The sequence below is a fragment of the Callithrix jacchus genome, chromosome 2, assembly GCF_049354715.1.
Source record: "Callithrix jacchus isolate 240 chromosome 2, calJac240_pri, whole genome shotgun sequence".
NCBI lineage: Eukaryota > Metazoa > Chordata > Mammalia > Primates > Cebidae > Callithrix > Callithrix jacchus.
Window position 1 is genome coordinate 39237183 of NC_133503.1, and position 25255 is coordinate 39262437.

Genomic DNA, 25255 nt, shown 5'->3' on the forward strand with positions numbered 1-25255 from the left:
CTTCTTAATTTTTGTCTTCAATCTTCTTATAATTTCATTTTAAGGTCATTTTCTTCACAATCTTCAACTACTTCAGATAGCCAACAATTTTGTTCTTCTTCTTTTTCTTTAATGTTGGTTCTGTTTAATTACCTGTTGAACTAATTTCTGCTGTCCTCCAGTTTAAGTTATTGAGCTCTTCTATTTTGGGAAGATTTATTTGAGCACTGATTATAATCATATTTCTTTCATTTTGATACCTGGCTGTATGAAAATATTTTAGGGTAGGAAAATTCACACTTATTTGGGCTTTGAGTATAGGAGAGTCTTTCTGTACATGATGAAGTGTGATACCATTGTCTCTGTTCATCAAGCTGCATGGTCATCAGGATGGCATTCCTGGGCTTGGCAGGGTGGCTCAAGCCTGTAATCCCAGCATTTTGGGAGGCCAAGGCAGGAGGATTGCTTGAGGCCAGGAGTTTGAGACCAGCCTGGGCAAAATAGTGAGACCCCCATCTCTACCAAAAAAAAGTCATTTTTTAAAATAACTTAAGGGGAGGTGGGGAGGGATAGCCTGGGGAAAAACGCCAAATGTGGGTGAAGGGGTGAAAGCAAACAAAACACACTGCCATGTGTGTACCTATGCAACTGTATTGCATGCTCTGCACATGTACCCCAAAACCTAAAATGCAATAAAAAATAAGAATTAAAATAAAATAAAATAACTTAAGTATAAGAACCATGAAATATTAATAAAGGCACTTCCACTTGACAATTGTGGTGTTAATTACACCTTAGAATCTAATATTATATCCTCTTGATATATTTGATGCAAATTATTTTTGCCTCCACACCACATTCATATAAATTGCTTTCTTTAAAGGGATCCCAGAGAATATGTATTTATAGCTATAAAGATGTATATCAAATTATATGGAAAATTATTTTGCTCTTTTTGGCTCTAATTACAAATGAGATCCCCTTTAATTCTGTGTAAAGAAATAGTATATTTACATAGGGGAGGGTAACCATGTTACAGATAGGGTAAAGTTAATATAAATGCTGAAAAGGAATTAGTGGTTATTTTCCACCTAGAAAAATAACTTCTGAGAGGATGATTTCCATGAAGACAAACATTAAGGAAATCTTCAGAAAAGGGAAAAACCTGTCCTACTCTATGGTGCTGGAATTCTCTTCATCCATAACTATAGAACGAGAGCAAACATTGATCAGTAACTTAGTGATAATAAATCACCATTGTTTGAGTGTTTTATCAATATATTTGTTGGACATCATGTGAGGGAGTTAAATACATTATTTCATTTAATCCTTATAATAATTTGTAAAGTACATATGACTGTTCCAATGTTAAAGATAAAATAAGAGAAGCTAAGCTATTTATCTATTTTACCCAGTGCCAGGACATGGTGGAGATATTATTCAAATGCATATATTTCAGACTTCTGATGCATTCTTTTGTTCACTATAATGTAGAACTTTCTCCAGTAAGTCTTTTCTCTGCTCAAACATAGTCTTGGCTAGGAAAATCAAGCACAAGCTGTGTACAAGCAAATCTTTCTTTCTGTTGTGCTTAGAAGAAACTTCATGATTTCCTTCATCATTAATTTTGTACAGTGCATGATTGAGATAACACTAAGTTTTCTATGTTAAGTGATTTTTTTCTTATAAGAGTTCATGATCATCATTATCATTTGTTTAATCAATGCCACATTGAGATAGATATTTTGATAGAAGTAAGAATCATTTAACATGTGAGAAAAGTCGGAAAACTGGTTTCCAATAGCCTTCCAAAACACCCAAACTAAATACTGCATACAAAAAATTACATCTTTCTTGGCTGCGAATAGTGTTTGGGATAAGTATAAATATTGATATTATTATTTCAGGGACTCTGAACATGGCTAAAGGATTCAAGAAATGTTTACAATATTGCATACTTAAATAACAATTTAAAGACATAGATTCCCATGAAAATGTTCAAATGTGTGTAGGTCTTTCTGTCTTCCTCAGTCTTATTGTTGGCTGAGAGGCCTGTACCAACCGACAGATGATTTGTGACCAAATGACTGTTTTTACTTGACTAAGCCATGAAACGGCAGAATTAGCATCACTAAGTAAATCTTATAATTTTGTTCATACAGTGGTTGGATAATCTACTTCTAATCCATTGCTTTTGGAGAACCTCCTGGGGTTCTGACAATGGTGTCAACATTTATTTGTTTTCAAGAAATCATAGCACTAGGTCTGTTATAGAATATCAGTGAATGACATGCATTAGAGAGACATTAAATTATACACTCTAATACATATATGACTAACAGGACATACAGGCAGATTATATGTCCTGATTGATATAGTAAAAGTCAGACATAAAATTCCTTAATTGTCAGTTGATTTTACAAATTCAGTTAACAATAATTTTATTGAAATGACTTCTTAGCATTAGCCGATACCCAGATATTAGGCTGATCCTCAAAGGTGAGTTCAAAGACAGCATAATATCTTCACCAGGGGCTGGTTGAGATGGTGACATCTGGAATATCACAGCCAAAATGCAAAAGATGGGTCATTGATTCGTACACTATATCAAACTCTTTTACGACTTGGCATTTGTTTAGTATCACTTTATATATTCACAAAATACTGTATGATTGGAAATTAATACCTAAATTAACATCTTGTTTTAATTCAAATATATGATATCATCATCTTTCCAGACTAAACCTTCTCATGTTCATTTCCCTACCTTGAAAGACTCTACATTTCATGTAGCATCTTCATCCCCAATTCTCATAATGAAGTGATTGAAGATCTATTGTTTCTTTTTGTTCAAAATAAACCTGATATGTTTCAAATATCTTGTTGAATACACTGTCATCTGGTCTAATGTTATATTTTGATTAGAGGTTATTGTAATTGATTATTTTACAGTTGCGTAACGGAATTAGCTGTCATAAAAGTTGACATGTCTCCTTTAATTTTTAATATAGAATTTTACATTTATCTTAATAAGAGTTCTAGTGTTATGACAACATTGGGAAAAGAGTAAATTTGAAAAAAGCAGAACAAAATCTCAAATTAATAGTTGAATATGTATAAAATATTAGCATGCACATGTGATAATTTTTTCATATGCCATTGTAGTATTTTTATATTGGAGATAAACCATCAAAATCATACAACAAAATATCAAGCTAGAATGATACTTATTCTAAATCACTTTTTACTCTAAAATTTTGTTGCATCTCTGTGCCACATTGGCATTTCCAAGTCACCAACATTGGTTCCTTAATCTAATTTAGTTATATTCATGAAAATAGTTTGTTTCTTGCTGAAAGAATTTTGGGTTTGAGATCATAAGTTCATGGAAAACAAGGGGCATGATTTTTAATGATATCTCCTCTAAGTGTCTGATATATGCTTAAAATGTAGAAAATTAATCAAATGAATTCAACTAAATGGTAAATTAACTTAGTGTTTGTGGAAATGAAATTTCACAGAATACTAAGTAAAATACAGGAAGTGCTTATGAGAGTTTTCATTGCTTAAGTTGTAATTTGCTTGAATTTTGTCTTTTCATATATCCTTAGGATATAAATTAGATTAAGGAACCAATGTTGGTGACTTGGAAATGCCAATGTGGCACAGAAATGTTCACAGTGATTTCATTTACTCTATCGAATGATAATAAAATTTATTTTATAGTTGAAAAGCCTATTTCTGTCATATAATTGACTTCATTACATAAAATACCCAATTTTGATACCTTTATTATGCTACTATGGCTTACATTAGAAATAACATGTGTCAAATAGAAATTCTAGATGAATAGACTTCTCCTTTGTGAATTAAAAAAAAAGAACAAGTTTAAGAATATATTTGTTTTTCTTATAGTCAGAAAACAATTAAATGTAAATAACAGTAAAGACCAGAACTATAGAAAATAAATATGAAAAGGTACAGAGATAAAAATAGAGCATGTGGAACATAAAGATTAAAGAGCTCCTTTTATAAAACTTCAGATTTTTCTTTGAGTTTCCTAGCAGCCAAGGTAACAAGGGAGACTGAAAGTAAAACAATTCAAATTTGATAACATTTTTATATGAGGAACAACACTTTCAGGAAATGTTTAGCCCTAGTTTTTCAGGAGGCCACCTTAACAATTGAATTCTCTCTCTCTGTATATGTATTTTAGATAAGTAAAAGAATAATTTTATAATGCTAAGTCAAACATAGGCACAATAATTTAAATTTGATGTTAATAAAGAAATAAAATGTCTTTTCTATATATATTTTGTTTCACTATGACTTATAATCTGAATATTCCACAAATAAGCACTTTGGAAATGCTTAGGGGAAAAAACCAAGAACATGAAATTCTATGGTGGTAATGTAGTGCACAGTACTCACAATTTTAGGCGCAAGGTGTCGCTCTTTACTTGGTGGAAAGTTCATTCAAAGGTTGGTCTGAACAGTCAGGCACTCCCATACAAAGGGACTCCATCATACCGGATGCCACCGTTAAAGGATTCTTTGAAACTTCTCAAGAATTCAGAGAGATTTTTAACCTGAAACTGAAGAATCTGGCACTGTAAGTGTAAAGAAGTTTGTTTTGGAAGCCAATTTCGTATGCAATGTTTGGTTTTCAGAGAAGGGAATTGGGCATCTCACGGCTACTGCTCTGGCTTCTCCTACTCGAATTCTGGGAGGTGGGGAGCGGCCAGCTCCACTACTCGGTGCTCGAGGAAGCCAAACACGGCACCTTCGTGGGCCGCATCGCGCAGGACCTGGGGCTGGAGCTGGAGGAGCTGGTGCCGCGCCTGTTCCGGGTGGCGTCCAAGACACACGGGGACCTTCTGGAGGTAAATCTGCAGAATGGCATTTTGTTTGTGAATTCTCGGATCGATCGGGAGGAGCTGTGCGGGCAGAGTGCGAAGTGCAGCATCCACCTGGAGGTGATCGTGGACAGGCCGTTGCAGGTTTTCCATGTGGATGTGGAGGTGAAGGACATTAACGACAACCCGCCGGTGTTCTCTCTCAGAGAACAAAGGCTGCGGATTGCGGAATCTAAGCAATCGGACTCGCGTTTTCCACTAGAGGGAGCTTCTGATGCTGATATTGAAGAGAATGCTCTATTGACCTATAGGCTAAGTCAAAATGAGTATTTTTCTTTAGACTCAACAAATAGTAAGCAGATTAAAAGACTGTCACTTATTTTAAAGAAGTCTCTAGATAGAGAGAAAACTCCGGAACTTAATTTGCTACTAACGGCTACAGACGGGGGGAAACCAGAGCTTACTGGCATTGTTCAGCTGTTAGTCCAAGTCTTGGACGTTAACGACAATGATCCAGAGTTTGATCAATCAGAATACAAGGTGAGTCTTATGGAAAACGCTGCTAAAGAGACTCTTGTGATAAAATTAAACGCCACAGACCGAGACGAAGGAGTCAACGGAGAGGTAACATACTCCTTAATGTCAATTAAGCCCAATGGAAGACCCTTATTTACACTAGATCAGAATAATGGAGAAGTGAGGGTCAATGGAACTTTAGATTATGAAGAAAACAAATTTTATAAAATTGAAGTACAGGCTACAGATAAGGGGACTCCCCCAATGGCAGGTCACTGTACCGTCTGGGTAGAAATCTTAGACACCAACGATAACTTTCCTGAAGTCACCGTGACTTCCTTGTCCTTCCCAATACGAGAGGACACTCAGCCCAGCACGGTCATTGCCCTGATCAGCGTGTCTGACCTTGACTCAGGTGTCAACGGACAGGTGACCTGCTCGCTGACGCCCCAGGTCCCCTTCAAGCTGGTGTCCACCTTCAAGAATTACTACTCATTGGTGCTGGACAGCGCCCTGGACCGAGAGACAGTGTCCGCCTATGAGCTGGTGGTGACCGCGCGGGACGGGGGCTCCCCTTCGCTGTGGGCCACAGCCAGCGTGTCCGTGGAGGTGGCCGACGTGAACGACAACGCGCCAGCGTTCGCGCAGCGCGAATACACGGTGTTCGTGAAGGAGAACAACCCGCCGGGTTACCACATCTTCACAGTATCTGCGCAGGACGCTGACGCGCAGGAGAACGCGCTGGTGTCCTACTCGCTGGTGGAGCGGCGGGTGGGCGATCGCGCGCTGTCGAGCTACGTGTCGGTGCACGCGGAGAGCGGCAAGGTGTACGCGCTGCAGCCACTGGACCACGAGGAGCTGGAGCTGCTGCAGTTCCAGGTGAGCGCGCGCGACGCGGGCGTGCCGCCTCTGGGCAGCAACGTGACGCTGCAGGTATTCGTGCTGGATGAGAACGACAACGCCCCGGCGCTGCTGGCGACTCGGGCTGGCAGTGCGGGAGGCACAGTTAGCGAGCTGTTACCGCGGTCGGTGGGTGCAGGCCACGTGGTGGCAAAGGTGCGTGCAGTGGATGCTGACTCAGGCTACAACGCGTGGCTTTCATATGAACTGCAGCCGGCGGCTGGCGGCTCGCGCACCTTGTTCCGCGTGGGGCTGTACACCGGCGAGATCAGCACCACGCGTGTCCTGGACGAGTCGGACTCGCCGCGCCACCGCCTTCTGGTGCTGGTGAGGGACCACGGTGAGCCGGCGCTGACAGCCACCGCTACCGTGCTGGTGTCATTAGTAGAGAGCGGACAGGCGCCAAAGGCTTCGTCGCGGGCATTGGTGGGCCCCGCGAGCCCAGAGGCTGCGCTGGTGGATGTCAACGTGTACTTGATCATCGCCATCTGCGTGGTATCTAGCCTGCTGGTGCTCACGCTGTTGCTATACACGGCGCTGCGGTGCTCCGCGATGCCCATTGAGGGTGCGTGCGCTCCCGGCAAGCCCACCCTGGTGTGCTCCAGCGCTGTGGGGAGCTGGTCGCACTCGCAGCAGAGGAGGCACAGGGTGTGCTCTGGGGAGGGCCCACCTAAGACGGACCTCATGGCCTTCAGCCCTAGTCTTCCTCCAGGTCTGAATAAAGAGGAAGAAGGTGAAAGACAGGAGTCAGGGTCAAGTCATCCTGGACAGGTGAGTTTTCTACAGATTTCACCTATCAGGAAGTGCATTTGAAATTATTTAAAATCTAGGGTTTTTTCACGGATTTTTAAGGGAAGTTTTTATGACTAATGAGTATTTTGAATATTGTTTTAGATAAAAAAGTCTGTTCGTGAAATGCCAAATGCTACACATCTTCAATCTTCTAATCATAAGAATAATCAGGCTTCTTTAACCAATAGATGTCCTATTTCTTCTAATATTTGGTTAGAACATATCGAAAGAAATAAGATGCAAGAATGACTCTTCTGTAGTCACTTGAGTAGAAATAATTACTATTTTCACTAAAGTACCATGCCACTTCCACTATGACCATAAGAACCAGGGATGATTTAAAACGACTCCTTCTTGTCTTTTAGCAGAGTTTTGCCGTGATATTTCCACATTGTTAGATTAATTGGTGTTTTTTTTCTAAAGGGAGGAGGTCTTCTTGTGATGTCCAGGTGGCAGTACAGTGGCTATTCACAGATGACCCGTAGCCCTGAACTGCTAGGCTCAGAGGATTCTCCCTCTTCAGCCTCCAGAGTAGATGGGAATGCAGGCAAGTGCCACTGCACTTAATCCATTGGCTTTTCTAACTTCGGGCTTGTATCAAAGCTAGAATATTCCATTAGGTAGGAAATGATTTACTTTTCTTTCTTTTTTTCCTTTCCTTTCCTTTTCTTTCTTCCTTTTTTTTTTTAGACAGAGTCTCACTCTGCCCCTGAGGCTAGAGTGCAGTGGTCAGATCTCTTGGCTCACTGCAACTTTGGCCTCCCAGCTTCAAGGGACTCTCCTGCCTCAGCCTCCGGAGTAGCTGGGATTACAGGCATGTGCCAACATGCCTGGCTAATTTTAGCATTTTTAGTAAAGGGTTTCACCATGTTGGTCAGGCTGGTCTCCAGTGCCTGACCTTGCAATCCATATGCCTTGACCTCCCAAAGTGCTAGGATTACAGGCATGAACCACCACACCTGGCCACTTTTCTTCCCTCTCTCCCTCCCTCCTTTCTTTCCTTCCTTCCTCCCTCCCTCCCTCCCTCCCTCCCTCCCTCCCTCCCTCCCTCCCTCCCTTTCCTCTCTCTCTCTCTTTCTTTCTCAGAATTAAACATTCATCATAAATTTATTATCTATGAAACGGTCTTTACTTTTGCCTTTATTCCTGTGATAATACTTGTTTTCATATTGTTTGAAGAAACAAGTTAAGCCTTGCATTCTTACATGCTGCTTTTATGGAAATAATATAACTAAAATTCTTCATGTTCTTGCCAGGCAAAGTGGCTCAGGCCTGTAATCCCAGCTACTTGGGAGGCTGAGGCAGAATTGTTTGAGCCCAAGAGTTGAGGCCTGCCTGGACAACATAGTGAGATCCTATCTCTACAAAATTTTAAATATTAGCCAGAACTAGTGGTGCATGCCTGCAGTCCATTTCCTGGGAGGCTGAGGTGGGAGGATTGCTTGAGTCCAGGGGTTCAGAGCTGCAGTGAGCTATTATTGTGGTACCCCCAACAATAAAAATTTTGTCCATTCTTGATTTAGTTCCATGAAAAGTCAAGAGATTTATTAACTATTGCGTACTTAAAATGGCCTGATTTATTTTTCCAAGGGAAACTAGGAGCTTTTCAGATTCATCTAGCAGAGAAAAATTAAATATATTAATGTGAGTACCTACTGACAATGATCAGTTTCATTCATCTCACATTTTAACTGCTCTTTTAATGTCTTATCTTTAATGTTTTTGAAATTTTCTTTCCACGTGGTATAATCCCATCTGAAGATTTGAGCAAAGATCATTTACTTTTGAGTCACTCTTCATATTTGGTTATTCTTACTACATGTAGAGTGGTGGAATTACTGACCATTTTGAGAATCACATCTAGCTATTTCCCCCCTTTATAGAGGCATAACATTCAATAATATTGTGGCACAATATTCAAAGAGTCTATGCTGAAGCCCATTCATAGACTTTAGATTGAGAACTTTTGCACCTTAATATTCATTGGCTAAAAAAATTCTTTAAGTATTCAAGAGAAGGCAACAAGATAAAAATATAAAACATTTCAGACTCAAAAGTGGTTAAACCATCAAACCACTTATGAAACTTTGTAAATATAAAAAATGTGAAGATTAGATAGGACATAGATTACTCATCTCTAAATGAAGTTTTTGGAATAACTCAAGATCTTGGAAAGACTTTGCAATGTTTTCAGTACGGGTTAAAAATTTGTAAATTATTATTTTTATATCACATAAACAATGTTTATTTTAGATAATTCAAGCTACTTGGACAGACTTCTACAAAGTTATTTCTTTTGGACTTATTCTCAATGCCAAGATTGCATTCTATGACATAAAATTATAATTTCAACGTATTTTCTGGTTTGGTTGTTTAAGTATTAAGCTAAGCCTAGATGTTCCTATTGGCTTAGTAATTTGTTTAGGTCAAAGAATGTGTGAAAACTACATAACAGTTTTTTTTTCTTTTTTGAGATAGAGTCCTGCTCAGTCGCCCATTTTTAAAAATTAAAGCTCATGACCGGGTGCAGTGGCTCATGCCTGTAATCCCAGCACTTTGGGAGGCCGAGGCAGGCAGATTACCAGAGGTCGGGAGTTCGAGACAAGCCTGACCAACATGGAGAAATCCTGTCTCTACTAAAAATACAAAATAAACTGGGCGTGGTGGCACATCCAGTAACCCCAGCTACTCAGAAGGCTGAGGCAGGAGAATTGCTTGAACCCAGGAGGCAGAGGTTGAGGTGAGCCGAGATCACACCATTGCACTCCAGCCTCAGCAACAAGAGCAAAACTCCAACTCCAAAAAAAAAAAAAAAAAAAAGTTCCTTAGCACCTATAGTACATTCACTACTTTTGAAAATGAAAAATAGAAAGAAACTTGGTGGCTTGGTGGTAATATTAGACAATTTAAATAATTAGCCTGATGGCATCAAAATTCAAATATGTTTTTGATTACTTAAAGTTTTATAGTTGATTTAAGTTATCTTATACTTTTAGAGCCTTTCTTCATTATTCTTTTCACTTGTTCACAATGAGCTGTAGGATCTTATCTGTGTTTTGTTTTCTCTTAAAGCTGATCTTGAATTAATGAACAAAATCATGAAAGGTCTTTTGAGTCCCCCCTGGCATCACAGTCACCATTCTGATTTTCTGAAGAGAAGCATATTCTAACTATTAAATGACCTGTAGGGAAAGATTTAGAGAAAAAGCAAAAGGTTGATATCAACTTCATATTCTCCTGACTTTAGTCAATGAGATTAGGCTCCAAAACACTTAAGAGATCTTTCTCATATTCACGCTCCATTGTTACTTTGGGATAGTGTGAAATTTGGAGGCTTCAACTAAACATTTCAGATGAAAGTGCTTTACATTTGCTAGAATAAAACTTTCCAGAATCTATTCCTGAGCTTTGTTTTAGCATGTAATGGAAATGAGAGCAGTTATGTGAAAAGTTATCACATTCAAGCATCAAGGAACCAAAAAACAATAACACTCTTCTTATTTATGATGAATTCTTTCATCAGATTTATGAATAAGACAATTTATACAAGTAAAATATTGTTTGGTAATAGATATATTTTAGTTTCTTATTCTTTGCTAAATATAAAATTCTTACTTTTTCTAAAATGTTACGATGGAGTGCTTGTGAAGGTTAAAAGTTACTGAAACAGTGTAATTTGTCAGCTATATAAGGGCAGGGGTGATGTATATTATTCTGTATATTATTTTCCATGGATAGTTTAAATGTAGCTTCTAGCATACTGTATTTGAAAGATTTATAATACTTTGAAGCAGAAAATATTTTTAAATTGCAGTGTAATAAAATTATTGGTTTTGTTACTAATATCATGTATATTCACTAAATCTGCATTTATAAATTATCCATGAAAAATATCCCAAAGTCGAAACAGTAGAATTTAGAGTGACCCAGGAGGTGGCTAAACCAAAAAGAACCTCAGAATCTTTCTTGTACTTACATAATCAGTCACAGGATGTCGCTCTGCACTCAAAAGGTGAAAGAGGAAAATATTTTCTCCGCACCCACATTCCAACCATTCACGGAATAGGATCGACTCCATATTGAACGTAATGCTGGAAAAAATTTATTCAATATGTACTTACGGAAAAGGGTGACTGCTCATAGAATACCTCAGGCGAGCGATTCTTTAAAACTGATTGTCCCAACTCAGAGGCCCTCATTTTCTGCAATGGTGATTATCTGGCCAGGAGGCCCGGGATCCCAGCCTCTGCTGTTCTCGCTTTTGCTCCTCACAGCCTGGGAGATGGGGAGCGGTCAGCTCCACTACACCGTACCGGAGGAGGCCAAACACGGCACTTTCGTGGGCCGCATTGCGCAGGACCTGGGGCTGGAGCTGGCGGAGCTGGTGCCGCGCCTGTTCCGGGTGGCGTCCAAAACACACGGGGACCTTCTGGAAGTAAATCTGCAGAATGGCATTTTGTTTGTGAATTCTCGGATCGACCGCGAGAAGCTGTGCGGGCGGAGCGCGGAGTGCAGCATCCACCTGGAGGTGATCGTGGACAGGCCGCTGCAGGTTTTCCATGTGGACGTGGAAGTGAAGGACATTAACGACAATCCGCCGGTGTTTAGAGAAAGTGAACAAAAGGTACCTGTTTCTGAATCTGCGCCTCTGGACTCTCATTTTCCTCTAGAGGGCGCTTCTGATGCGGATATCGGCGTAAACTCTCTTTTGACCTATACGTTAAGTCTAAATGACCATTTTGAGCTTAAAATAAAAACAAAAAAAGATAAAAGTATATTGCCTGAATTAGTTCTTCGCAAGTTATTGGACAGAGAGCAAACGCCAAAGCTCAATTTATTGCTGATGGTAATAGATGGCGGTAAACCGGAGCTAACAGGGTCTGTTCAGATTCAAATAACAGTCCTGGATGTGAATGACAATGGTCCGGCGTTTGATAAGCCCAGCTACAAAGTAGTTTTGTCTGAAAATGTCCAAAACGACACGAGAGTGATCCAACTAAACGCTTCCGATCCAGACGAAGGACTGAATGCAGAAATTTCCTATGGGATCAAAATGATTTTGCCAGTGAGTGAGAAATGTGTGTTTTCAATAAATCCAGTCACAGGTGAAATTAAAATTTATGGTGAACTGGATTTTGAAGAGAATAATGCCTATGAAATTCAGGTTAACGCCATTGATAAAGGGATTCCTTCCATGGCAGGTCACAGCATGATCCTGGTGGAAGTTCTGGACGTGAATGACAATGTTCCTGAAGTAGTGGTTACTTCACTGTCGCTCCCTGTGCAAGAGGATGCTCAGGTGGGTACCGTCATCGCCCTGATCAGCGTGTCGGATCGTGACTCTGGAGCCAATGGACAGGTCATCTGCTCACTGACACCTCATGTCCCCTTCAAGTTGGTGTCCACCTACAAGAATTACTATTCGTTGGTGCTGGACAGCGCCCTGGACCGCGAGACCGTGTCAGCCTATGAGCTGGTGGTGACCGCGCGGGACGGGGGCTCCCCTTCGCTGTGGGCCACAGCCAGCGTGTCCGTGGAGGTGGCCGACGTGAACGACAACGCGCCAGCGTTTGCGCAGCCCGAGTACACGGTGTTCGTGAAGGAGAACAACCCGCCGGGCTGCCACATCTTCACTGTGTCGGCGCAGGACGCGGACGCGCAGGAGAACGCGCTGGTGTCCTACGCGCTGGTGGAGCGGCGGGTGGGCGATCGCGCGCTGTCGAGCTACGTGTCGGTGCACGCGGAGAGCGGCAAGGTGTATGCGCTGCAGCCGCTGGACCACGAGGAGCTGGAGCTGCTGCAGTTCCAGGTGAGTGCGCGCGACGCGGGCGTGCCGCCTCTGGACAGCCACGTGACGCTGCAGGTGTTCGTGCTGGACGAGAACGACAACGCGCCAACGCTGCTGGCAACTCGGGCTGGCATAGCAGGAGGTGCGGTGAGCGAACTGCTACCGCGGTCTGTGGGTGCAGGCCACGTGGTGGCGAAGGTGCGCGCGGTGGACGCTGACTCTGGCTATAACGCTTGGCTGTCCTACGAGTTGCAACCTGCGGCGGTTGGCCTGCGCATCCCGTTCCGCGTGGGGCTGTACACGGGCGAGATCAGCACGACACGCATCCTGGACGAAGCGGATGCTCCGCGCCACCGCCTGCTGGTGCTGGTGAAGGACCATGGCGAGCCCGTGCTGACGACCACGGCCACTGTGCTAGTGTCGCTGGTGGAGAACGGCCAGCCTCCAAAGGCGTCGTTGCGAGCCTCGGTGGGCGCTGTGGGTCCCGAAATGGCGCTGGTGGATGTCAACGTGTACCTGATCATCGCCATCTGTGCGGTGTCCAGCCTGTTGGTGCTCACCCTGCTGCTGTACACGGCGCTGCGGTGCTCTGCGCCTCCTACTGTGAGCGGGTGTGCCTCAGGCAAGCCCACATTGGTTTGCTCCAGCGCCGTGGGGAGTTGGTCTTACTCGCAGCAGAGGGGGCAGAAGGTGTGCTCTGGAGAGGGCCTGCCGAAGACAGACCTCATGGCCTTCAGTCCAAGCCTTCAGCTGTCTAGAGAAGATTGTTTAAGTCCTCCCAGTGAAGTAAGTTATATTATTTAGATATATTTGTTTCCCTGAAGAACTTCCGTTTAGGTTATTACTGCATTCTCTTATTTTCTCATGATTTTATCCTTTAAACTATCGCATGTCTCATCTTTTGTGGTCATTCTTACTCATTTTGAACTTTTATGTATTTCTGTAATATTAATGAAGGAAATATATAGATATAATGGAAGCCATGGAGAACCACACTTTTTTATTTTTCTATAATATTTTCTATTATATGACTGGTTAACCTTGAAAAATAATAGTATATTAGATTTAAAACTGGCCAGATGTTTGATAACTTTAAAATTTATTTTAATTTGTTCATAAGTTCAAGATTACAGATAAGTTGCAAGAATGGTAGAAAGAGTTACCAGATGCCATTAACGGATTCTTTAACTCTTCCTCATGTGCTTTGGCTTTTAAAATAGCCTTCTTGATCACCATTCTAACTTCAGTATAATCTAGATATTTTCACATTATATTCCAGGTATTATCACAATAATATAAATAATATGTCTGACATATGATGAATGATTGTCTTCATTGCTCACTCAATACCTTCTTTTTTCAATTGGGAATAGCTACTGTACTACTCTTATTTACATGAAACATAATAAGATCATTTCTCAATTTAAAAATATTTGACTATCTATACCATACAGTGCAGTTGGTACCAACCATGCCTCAAACCCAGTTTTGGATGATCCCAAACGTATCATGGTACACCACTGTACTGTGCCTATTATTAAGTGAATTGTCTTATGTGCATTTTACTTATTTTAACTTTCTATTCCTACAAAAATATCCAAAGGCTTCTCTTTAACCAGGAAATAAAGTCTTACATACCCCAACCTGGTTGTGAAGGCATTAAAACTGCCAGGCTTATATCTGCTTTCCTACATATCTTTATTTTAGGATCTGGAATATAGTACATGTTCAATCACTTTTTTAAAAATATGCCATGTTGTACAATCTGGACTTGAACTTCTGGGCTCCAGTGATCCTCCTGCTTCGGCCTTCCAAGTAGCTGAGACTACAGGCAGGCTCCACCTCTCTCAGCTTCAATCAATAATTTTAAATAACTACTTGGTATTGAAATGTATCACCTGAGCAATTCCCTCTATCTTAGAAATAGGAGTAAGCCTTAGAAATCAGATAACGTTTTATTGAAGAGTGTCTTGAAAGATAGATAACATTTTACATTTTAGAGATGAAGAGATAAGCATGAACAACTGCACAGTTTATGGTGGTGAATGAAGGTGATACTTGAGGGATTAGAGCAGGGGAGATTCTGAAGGCAGGAAAACTATTTCTTTTATAATAAATTACGTAGCAAGTAATGGAGACTTAAATTGTGGTAGTAGAAATGAATTGAAAAAGACGTATATAAGAGGCACTGGCAAAGCAGAAGCAGCCGGATAATGACAAACTCAATACGAATGATAAGAGATAAACAAAAGTGGAAGGTGACTCTCACTTTTTTAGTTTGTTCAACTGAGAAGATGAGATTGCCATTAACCAAGTTGCAGGACAGAGCTGGATAAACAGTTTGTATGTATTTGAGTAGATAGAGAATGGAGATGAACATTTAAGAAAATGTTACTTTGAGGTCCTAGGAGAATACCATTGTGATTGGAAATATGGGTCTAGATCTCAGAAGAGATTATTGACATACATTTTGGGAATACTCATTTAGGGAAAAAATAAATTCATGAAAGAATAAAATTGCCAAGGCAGACACTGAAAAATGAAAAGCAATGTGTTCAGGTACTTAGGTGGGTAAGTGTGACACTTCCTATGGCTGCTATAAGAAATGACCACAAACTGGGTACTATAAAACAACAACAACAGAAATTATTCTCTCACAGTGTTGGAGACCAGAAGTCCAAGTCAAGGTGTGGTCAGGGTTGTATTCTCTTTGGAGGCCCCAGGGAAGAAACTGGTTTTTGTTTCTTCCAGCTGGTTTCTGATGGCTGCTGGTGTTTCTTGGCTTGTGGTTGCACCACTGCAATCTCAGCCTTCTCAGACTTCATGATCACATTGCCTCCTCCTCTCCATGTCTCTCTCTCTGTGTTGGTTTTACAAAGGTACATGCGACTGTATTTAGGACCCATCTGGATAATTCAGGATAAACTCCTTTCAAGATCCTCAACTTAATCACATCATTCATCATATAAAGTAAAATCCACAGGTTCCAGGGATTAAGATGTGGGCATAACTTTTTGGGAACCGACATTCAACCTATTATAGCAGGCTTAAAATCATAGGAGGAAAGACAACAGGAATCTGAAATAAAACTCAAAGTGCATTATATAAAGTATATGTTAGAAGTTAAGGGTGAAGGGAAAAGATAAATTGAATAGGTTTTCCCCCCAGAATTGTAATGTTTAAATGTGTGTGTGTGTGTGTGTGTGTGTGTGTGTACGTATTTTGGTTAAAGATGTTTGCATATCTTCATAGTGTGAGGGAAAGAAACAAGTAAAAAATAAGACACTAAAAATAAGACAGGCAGCAGGAGAATTTAGATGAAAACTATAAAAGAGAGAATAGAAAATAATTTTTAAGAGCATATGGTTGACCTTAAAAGTGGGAACAGTTTTTCCTTAGAACTAGTAGAGAATGAAAACAAATACTATAAGGAGAAATGATGACATAAGAAGAGAGCTATTGAATTTCTGATTGTTGACATCTCTCAATGTATGAATCATCTGAAAGTGAACTGATGGTAATGAGGCTGAGAACTTGAGAAGAGAGGTGAGAGAATATGGAAGAATCTCTTTAAGCAAGAGGGAGGAATTAATTATGAATTCACTTGAAAGCCTAATTGAGGTAAAGGTGAGGGTAAACTTGGACAATATAATCATCATGGCTAAGTGACTACTTTATATTGAGCAGCTTAATAGGAAGAATAGAGAAAATGGATTGTTAGGATAACTGTGTTGGAGATTAAAAAGAATGTTAGAGGAGTAATATAAATAGGTGAATGATTCTAGGGTGTCTGGAAGGGCATATTTTAAAAGGTTGACTATGTAGTCCAATTACGTGAAGAGGTAAATAAAGAAATGTAGGGTCTGATAGAAAGAATTAGAAAGAGTCAAGGAACAATATCCATTATAAGAGGAATACTATGTTAGTAAAAGTAATGGAGCAGGAGAGGATGATGAGGGCAAGTGAATACCAAATACTCTGCCTAAATTTTCAGAGGAAAGCAGAGCTATGGAAATAAACCCAACAGTCATTTCCTATAGAGTTGTGCACAGAGTAGGCAGGATAATTATTGGAGCTATGATATATTTTTCATTACACTATTTGGCCTGGGACTTTGTGGCTTGGTAGAGATAGTTATAACAATATATAAAAGTAAGATCCACTTCCTCTCTTCTTTGCTAAAGATATGTTAACATCTTTGTCTAACTTGTTTCTTGGAAAATTAGAGTCAATTTAAATGATGATAAGGTTTTACTCAGTGGTAATGAAATAAGATGGAGAGAGAAAATGGAAAGTTTAATCAACTGGTAGTAATTTAAATTCTATTAAATAAATAGGATACTAGTTCCAGGCATATTTTATGAAAACAGAATCCAAAGCTTTAAAGCATTGTTGTATTTAAATGGTCTAAATTATTGTGTTTATGCACATACACACACTCACATACGAAATCACACACATATTTACTGAACTTTTTCTTTTGAATATAAATATTTTATCCACATCTCAAGTCACATTGAGGGAAATTTACAAATATGATGTATTTATTTAAAAGCGGATATATCACTTATCAATGTTTTTTACCTTCACCCATGTTATTCTTATGTGATTATTACGTTTCTTTTTGGAATCAATGGCTGTTGCGTGAGGAGGTCTTGAAAAATATTACAGGAAGAGGACAGTCCCACAAAAACCTACATGACTATGCAGAACTAGAGATCAATTGTTCCAAAACAAATGTCAAATATTCTCCGTCTTTTAAAATTCTGCATGAAAGTCTTACACATGGAAAAATAAATTTGTGGCAAGATGATATTCATCGACCAATTGTCAGCTAACATCCAATACTGAGCAGAATGGAGTGATTTACTGTTTCTGGGAAGGTAAGCACTTAATCTTCAATGACGTATTTGCAGTGAAAATGTCAGGAAATGCAATGGAAAAAATCCCACATCACTGGAAAATATGAAGATTAAGTCATTTTTACACTTACACATTCATGCGCATGGTGTCGCTCTTCACTGAGAACGTTTTCGCGAAGAGCCGCCGTTTCTTCCTTCTTACAGAAAATTTACCAGAAAGCGGAATACCTCTAGCAAATCCTCTCTCACTGGGAAGCCACAAAAATTGGGCCTTGAGAAGCAGTTTGAGATAAGGTATTATATATTGCAGATATTTCTGAGTTTTTTTGTAGTCTACCATGCTGTTTTCCTGGCAAGGAGGCCCAAGACCGCGGCAACTACTGCTCTGGCTTCTGCTTCTCGCAGCCTGGGAGACCGGTAGTGGCCAGCTTCACTACTCCGTCCTCGAGGAAGCAAAACATGGCACCTTCGTGGGCTGCATCGCTCAGGACCTGGGGCTAGAGCTGGCGGAGCTGGCGCCGCGCCTGTTCCGGGTAGCGTCCAAAACACACGGGGACCTTCTGGAGATAAATCTGCAGAATGGCATTTTGTTTGTGAATTCTCGAATCGACCGCGAGGAGTTGTGCAGGGGGAGCGCGGAATGCAGCATCCACCTGGAGGTGATCGTGGACAGGCCGCTGCAGGTTTTCCATGTGGACGTGGAGGTGAAGGACATTAACGATAACCCGCCCGTGTTCCCTGAAAGCAAGAAACGAATAATCATTGCAGAATCTAGACCTTCAGAAACTCGATTTCCGCTAGATGGCGCATCCGATGCAGATATTGGTGTAAACTCGGCATTGACCTATCGTCTGGATCCCAACGATTATTTCGCTTTGGACACACAAAATAGTCGTGAGCAAATGTCTTCATTATCACTTGTACTGAGGAAAACATTGGACAGAGAGGAAATTCAGGAACATAGTTTATTACTGACAGCCAGTGATGGAGGTAAACCCGAGTTGACTGGCACAGTTCAGCTGCTCATCACAATTCTGGACGTGAATGACAACGCCCCAGAATTTTACCAATCTGTTTATAAAGTGACAGTGTTGGAGAATGCATTGAATGGAACATTAGTGATCAAGCTAAACGCCACAGATCCTGATGAAGGTACAAATGGAGATATAGTCTATTCATTTAGAAGGCCTGTATCACCTGCAGTGGTATATGCATTTACCATAAATCCCAACAATGGAGAAATTAGGACAAAAGGCAAACTAGATTTCGAAGAAAAGAAATTGTATGAAATATCCGTGGAGGCAGTTGACAAAGGAAATATTCCAATGGTGGGTCATTGTACCCTTTTGGTGGAAGTACTAGATGTAAATGATAACGCCCCAGAGGTTACCATCACTTCTTTGTCACTCCCCATCAGAGAAGACACTTCACCTAGCGCCATCATTGCCCTGATCAGTGTGTCCGATCGTGACTCTGGCTCAAACGGACAGGTCACCTGCACTCTGACGCCGCATGTCCCTTTCAAGCTGGTGTCCACCTACAAGAATTACTACTCGTTGGTGCTGGACAGCGCCCTGGACCGCGAGACCATGTCGGCCTATGAGCTGGTGGTGACCGCGAGGGATGGGGGCTCCCCTTCGCTGTGGGCCATGGCCAGCGTGTCCGTGGAGGTGGCCGACGTGAACGACAACGCGCCCGCGTTCGCGCAGCCTGAGTACACGGTGTTCCTGAAGGAGAACAACCCGCCGGGCTGCCACATCTTCACTGTGTCAGCGCAGGACGCAGACGTGCAGGAAAATGCGCTGGTGTCCTACGCGCTGGTGGAGCGGCGGGTGGGCGATCGCGCACTGTCGAGCTACGTGTCGGTGCACGCGGAGAGCGGCAAGGTGTACGCGCTGCAGTCGCTGGACCACGAGGAGCTGGAGCTGCTGCAGTTCCAGGTGAGCGCGCGCGACGCGGGCGTGCCGCCTCTGGACAGCAACGTGACGCTGCAGGTGTTCGTGCTGGACGAGAATGATAACGCGCCGGCGCTGCTGACTACCCGGGCTGGCAGCGCTGGAGGAACAGTGAGCGAGCTGGTGCCGCGGTCGGCGGGTGCGGGCCATGTGGTGGCGAAGGTGCGAGCGGTGGACGCCGACTCCGGCTACAACGCTTGGCTTTCATATGAATTGCAGCCGGCTGCGGTCGGCGCGCGCATCCCGTTCCGCGTGGGTCTGTACACGGGCGAGATCAGCACAACGCGCACTCTGGACGAAATAGACGCGCCACACCACCGCCTTCTGGTGCTGGTGAAGGACCATGGTGAGCCCGCGCTGACAGCCACAGCCACGGTGCTGGTGTCGCTGCTGGAGAGCGGCCAAGCGCCAAAGGCGTCGTCGAGGGCGTTGGCAGGCGCTGTGGGTTCAAAAGCGGCGCTGGTGGATGTTAACGTGTACTTGATCATCGCCATTTGCGCGGTGTCCAGCCTATTGGTGCTCACGCTGCTGCTGTATACAGCGCTGAGGTGCTCGGCGCCGCCCACCGAGGGCGCGTGCGCGCAGGTCAAGTCCACTTTGGTGTGTTCCAGCGCGATGGGGAGTTGGTCGTACTCGCAGCAGAGGCGGCAGAGGGTGTGCTCTGAGGAGGGCCCACCCAAGACAGACCTTATGGCCTTCAGTCCCAGCCTTCCTCCTTGTCTGGGTCCTGCAAAGGGAACAGGCCAGAGGGAGGAGGATTCAGAATGTTTGAAAGAGGTAAGCTTATGTTTTTAAAAATTGTCTTAGTAACGCTTTAGCTTTCCTTGCAGTTGTTTAAGTCATCTTCCCTGCCAATTTCAAATTATTCTTTAGTTTAATTTTAATTTTGCCAGTCGTTATCGAATTTAACAACTCTGCTATGGACATTATGTGTTGAATTATTCTTCAGAGTGAAATCTTAACTCAGAAACCATAATGAAATGTGCAACACAAGAATATTTTGTTTTTGTTGTATTCTTAATAGTTCTAAGTATTTATTGTGCAATTGAGCATTTACAAAAAATTTCTCACGTTGTGAGAACTTAAACATTTAGAAAATGTTTGTTTTAATGAGGTTAATTATCTTAAATTTAAAATTTTTAACTTAATGTATACCTATAAGCACACATATATTATTTTAAAGAGATCCATAACTTTACATATAAATGTCTTTTTTACAGTGCGCCTTCCTTCCTTCCCTCCTTCCTTCCTTCCCTCCCTCCCTCCCTCCCTCCCTCCCTCCCTCCCTCCTTCCTTCCTTCCTTCCTTCCTTCCTTCCTTTACCTTTTTTGATTGGTCTCTAATTTTTTGTCTTCTAGGCACATCAGTGTTGCCCTCTCATGTATCCCATGCAAAATTTCTTGTGATACTTCTTTCAATTTTTTATTTGCACTCAGATCATTATTGATTCATATATATATACACACACACACACACACACACACACACACATATATACCTATACACGCACATACGTATATGTATCTGGTAGGTTTTCTGTTATTGTTTCTTTTCCAAAGTTTGCAGAGATTTCCAAAATGTTTGGTGACCAAGTGTACCTTTTGGCAAATCTAATGCTTTAAATAGCTGTGTAGTATTCCACAGTGTAAGTGTGCAATTATATATTATTTACCTAATGATCACAATGTGTCAAGTGTTCTGTTATCTTCATGAACCATGCTGTACTATCATTTCACATAGTTCCTAAAATATTGGTGTAATTTCTATGAAATTGATAATCAGATGTAGAATTGAAGCATCAAAACTGTTAATAATTTTAATTATAAACCATGTAGCTGGATTGCCTTCGAAGTATTTTGGAACCAACCAGTTATGAGCACTCTTTCTGTCTCAAAAAGCAGTAGCGATTTTTCTATCTGCCAATGTGATCTCTATGAAATGACATCTCATTGTTACTTTAATTTAATTTAATTTTATTTTTTTATTACGTATTTACTCTTTATTACATTTATTTATATTGTTAATATATACTATTGTTATGTAAGATATAGGCATATTGATATAAGATTCCAGTATTTATACATGTTGATTAATGGATTTATAAAGTTATACATTTTTATATTTAAATGTACCTGTCACTCAGAGGTGATGATCGTTGTTCTTTTTTTTTTTTTTTTTAAATTTTTTATTGGATTTTAGGTTTTGGGGTACATGAGCAGAGCATGCAAGACAGTTGTGTAGGAACACACATGGCAGTGTGCTTTTCTTTCCTTCTCCCCTTCACCCACATTTGGCATTTCTCCCCAGGCTATCCCTCCCCACCTCCCCCTCCCACTGGCCCTCCCCCTTTCCCCCCAATAGACCCCAGTGTTTAGTACTCCCCTTTCTGTGTCCATGTGTTCTCATTTTTCATCACCCGCCTATGAGTGAGAATATGCGGTGTTTCATTTTCTATTCTTGTGTCAGTTTGCTGAGGATGACGTTCTCCAGATTCATCCATGTCCCTACAAACGACACAAACTCATCATTTCTGATTGCTGCATAATATTCCATGGTGTATATGTGCCACATTTTTCCAATCCAGTCTATTATCAATGGGCATTTGGGTTGATTCCAGGTCTTTGCTATTGTAAACAGTGCTGCAATGAACATTCGTGTACATGTGTCCTTGTAGTAGAACGATTTATAGTCTTTTGGATATATACCCAGTAATGGGATTGCTGGGTCAAATGGAATTTCTATTTCTAAGGCCTTGAGGAATCGCCACACTGTCTTCCACAATGGTTGAACTAATTTACACTCCCACCAACAGTGTAAAAGTGTTCCTTTTTCTCCACATCCTCTCCAGCATCTGTTGTCTCCAGATTTTTTAACGATCGCCATTCTAACTGGCGTGAGATGGTATCTCAATGTGGTTTTGATTTGCATCTCTCTGATGACCAGTGACGATGAGCATTTTTTCATATGATTGTTGGCCTCATATATGTCTTCTTTCGTAAAGTGTCTGTTCATATCCTTTGCCCACTTTTGAATGGGCTTGTTTGTTTTTTTCCTGTAAATCCGTTTGAGTTCTTTGTAAATTCTGGATATCAGCCCTTTGTCAGATGGGTAAACTGCAAAACTTTTTTCCCATTCTGTTGGTTGCCGATCCACTCTAGTGACTGTTTCTTTTGCCGTGCAGAAGCTGTGGAGTTTCATTAGGTCCCATTTGTCTATTTTGGCTTTTGTTGCCAATGCTTTTGGTGTTTTGTTCATGAAGTCCTTGCCTACTCCTATGTCCTGGATAGTTTTGCCTAGATTTCCTTCTAGGGTTTTTATGGTGCCAGGTCTTATGTTTAAGTCTTTAATCCATCTGGAGTTAATTTTAGTGTAAGGTGTCAGGAAGGGGTCCAGTTTCCGCTTTCTGCACATGGCTAGCCAGTTTTCCCAACACCATTTGTTAAACATGGAATCCTTTCCCCTTTGCTTGTTTTTGTGAGGTTTATCAAAGATTGTATAGTTGTAGATATGTTGTGTTGCCTCCGGTGCCTCTGTTTTGTTCCATTGGTCTATATCTCTGTTTTGGTACCAGTACCATGCTGTTTTGATTACTGTAGCCTTGTAGTATAGTTTGAAATCCGGTAGTGTGATGCCCCCCGCTGTGTTCTTTTTGCTTAGAATTGACTTGGCTATGCAGGCTCTCTTTTGGTTCCATATGAAGTTCATGGTGGTTTTTTCCAGTTCTGTGAAGAAAGTCAATGGTAGCTTGATAGGGATAGCGTTGATTCTGTAAATTACTTTGGGCAGTATAGCCATTTTCACGATGTTAATTCTTCCTAACCATGAACATGGAATGTTTCTCCATCTGTTTGTGTCCTCTCTGATTTTGTTGAGCAGTGGTTTATAGTTCTCCTTGAAGAGGTCCCTTACGTTCCTTGTGAGTTGTATTCCAGGTATTTTATTCTTTTTGTAGCAATTGCGAATGGCAGTTCGCTCTTGATTTGGCTTTCTTTAAGTCTGTTATTGGTGTAGACGAATGCTTGTGATTTTTGCACATTAATTTTATATCCTGAGTCTTTGCTGAAGTTGTTTATCAGTTTCAGAAGTTTTTGGGCTGAGGCAATGGGGTCTTCTAGGTATACTATCATGTCGTCTGCAAATAGAGACAATTTGGCTTCCACCTTTCCTATTTGAATACCCTTTATTTCTTTTTCTTGCCTGATTGCTCTGGCTAGAACTTCCAGTACTATATTGAATAGGAGTGGTGAGAGAGGGCATCCTTGTCTAGTGCCAGATTTCAAAGGGAATGCTTCCAGTTTTTGCCCATTCAGTATGATATTGGCTGTTGGTTTGTCATAAATAGCTTTTATTACTTTGAGATACATTCCATCGATACCGAGTTTATTGAGGGTTTTTAGCATAAAGGGCTGTTGAATTTTGTCAAATGCCTTCTCTGCGTCAATTGAGATAATCATGTGGTTTTTGTTTTTGGTTCTGTTTATGTGGTGAATTACGTTGATAGACTTGCATATGTTGAACCAGCCTTGCATCCCCGGGATGAATCCTACTTGATCATGATGAATAAGTTTTTTGATTTGCTGTTGCAATCGGCTTGCCAATATTTTATTGAAGATTTTTGCATCTATGTTCATCATGGATATTGGCCTGAAGTTTTCTTTTCTCGTTGGGTCTCTGCCGGGTTTTGGTATCAGGATGATGCTGGTCTCATAAAATGATTTGGGAAGGATTCCCTCTTTTTGGATTGTTTGAAATAGTTTTAGAAGGAATGGTACCAGCTCCTCCTTGTGTGTCTGGTAGAATTCGGCTGTGAACCCGTCTGGACCTGGGCTTTTTTTGTGTGGTAGGCTCTTAATTGCTGCCTCGACTTCAGACCTTGTTATTGGTCTATTCATAGTTTCAGCTTCCTCCTGGTTTAGGCTTGGGAGGACACAGGAGTCCAGGAATTTATCCATTTCTTCCAGGTTTACTAGTTTATGCGCATATAATTGTTTGTAATATTCTCTGATGATGGTTTGAATTTCTGTGGAATCTGTGGTGATTTCCCCTTTATCATTTTTTATTGCATCTATTTGGTTGTTCTCTCTTTTATTTTTAATCAATCTGGCTAGTGGTCTGTCTATTTTGTTGATCTTTTCAAAAAACCAGCTCTTGGATTTATTGATTTTTTGAAGGGTTTTTCGTGTCTCAATCTCCTTCAGCTCAGCTCTGATCTTAGTAATTTCTTGTCTTCTGCTGGGTTTTGAGTTTTTTTGATCTTGCTCCTCTAGCTCTTTCAATTTTGACGATAGGGTGTCAATTTTGGATCTCTCCATTCTCCTCATATGGGCACTTATTGCTGTATACTTTCCTCTAGAGACTGCTTTAAATGTGTCCCAGAGGTTCTGGCACGTTGTGTCTTCGTTCTCATTGGTTTCGAAGAACTTCTTTATTTCTGCCTTCATTTCGTTGTTTACCCAGTCAACATTCAAGAGCCAGTTGTTCAGTTTCCATGCAGCTGTGCGGTTCTGGGTCGGTTTCTCAATTCTGAGTTCTAACTTGATTGCACTATGGTCTGAGAGGCTGTTTGTTATGATTTCAGTTGTTTTGCATTTGTTGAGCAGTGCTTTA

The 25255-nt window shown here is 41.1% G+C and overlaps 1 protein-coding gene across 20 annotated transcripts in view; it reads left to right on the forward strand.

The window, feature by feature from the left end:
- Positions 1–25255, forward strand: part of LOC100398424 (protocadherin alpha-C2) — a 211453-nt gene that overhangs the window by 57884 nt on the left and 128314 nt on the right. For 2 of the 20 annotated variants that reach the window (XM_054252557.2, XM_035286286.3), the window contains exon 1: positions 4488–7022. The exons of 14 other annotated variants lie outside the window; for them this stretch is intronic. In XM_054252557.2, the coding sequence (XP_054108532.1) occupies positions 4635–7022 (2388 nt within the window). In that variant the 5' untranslated portion in view covers positions 4488–4634. Of the gene's footprint in view, positions 1–4487; positions 7023–11079; positions 13618–17887; positions 20426–25255 lie in introns of those variants that run through there. 4 more of the 20 variants (XM_078360982.1, XM_035286205.3, XM_035286321.3 and 1 more) reach the window with 2 other exon arrangements.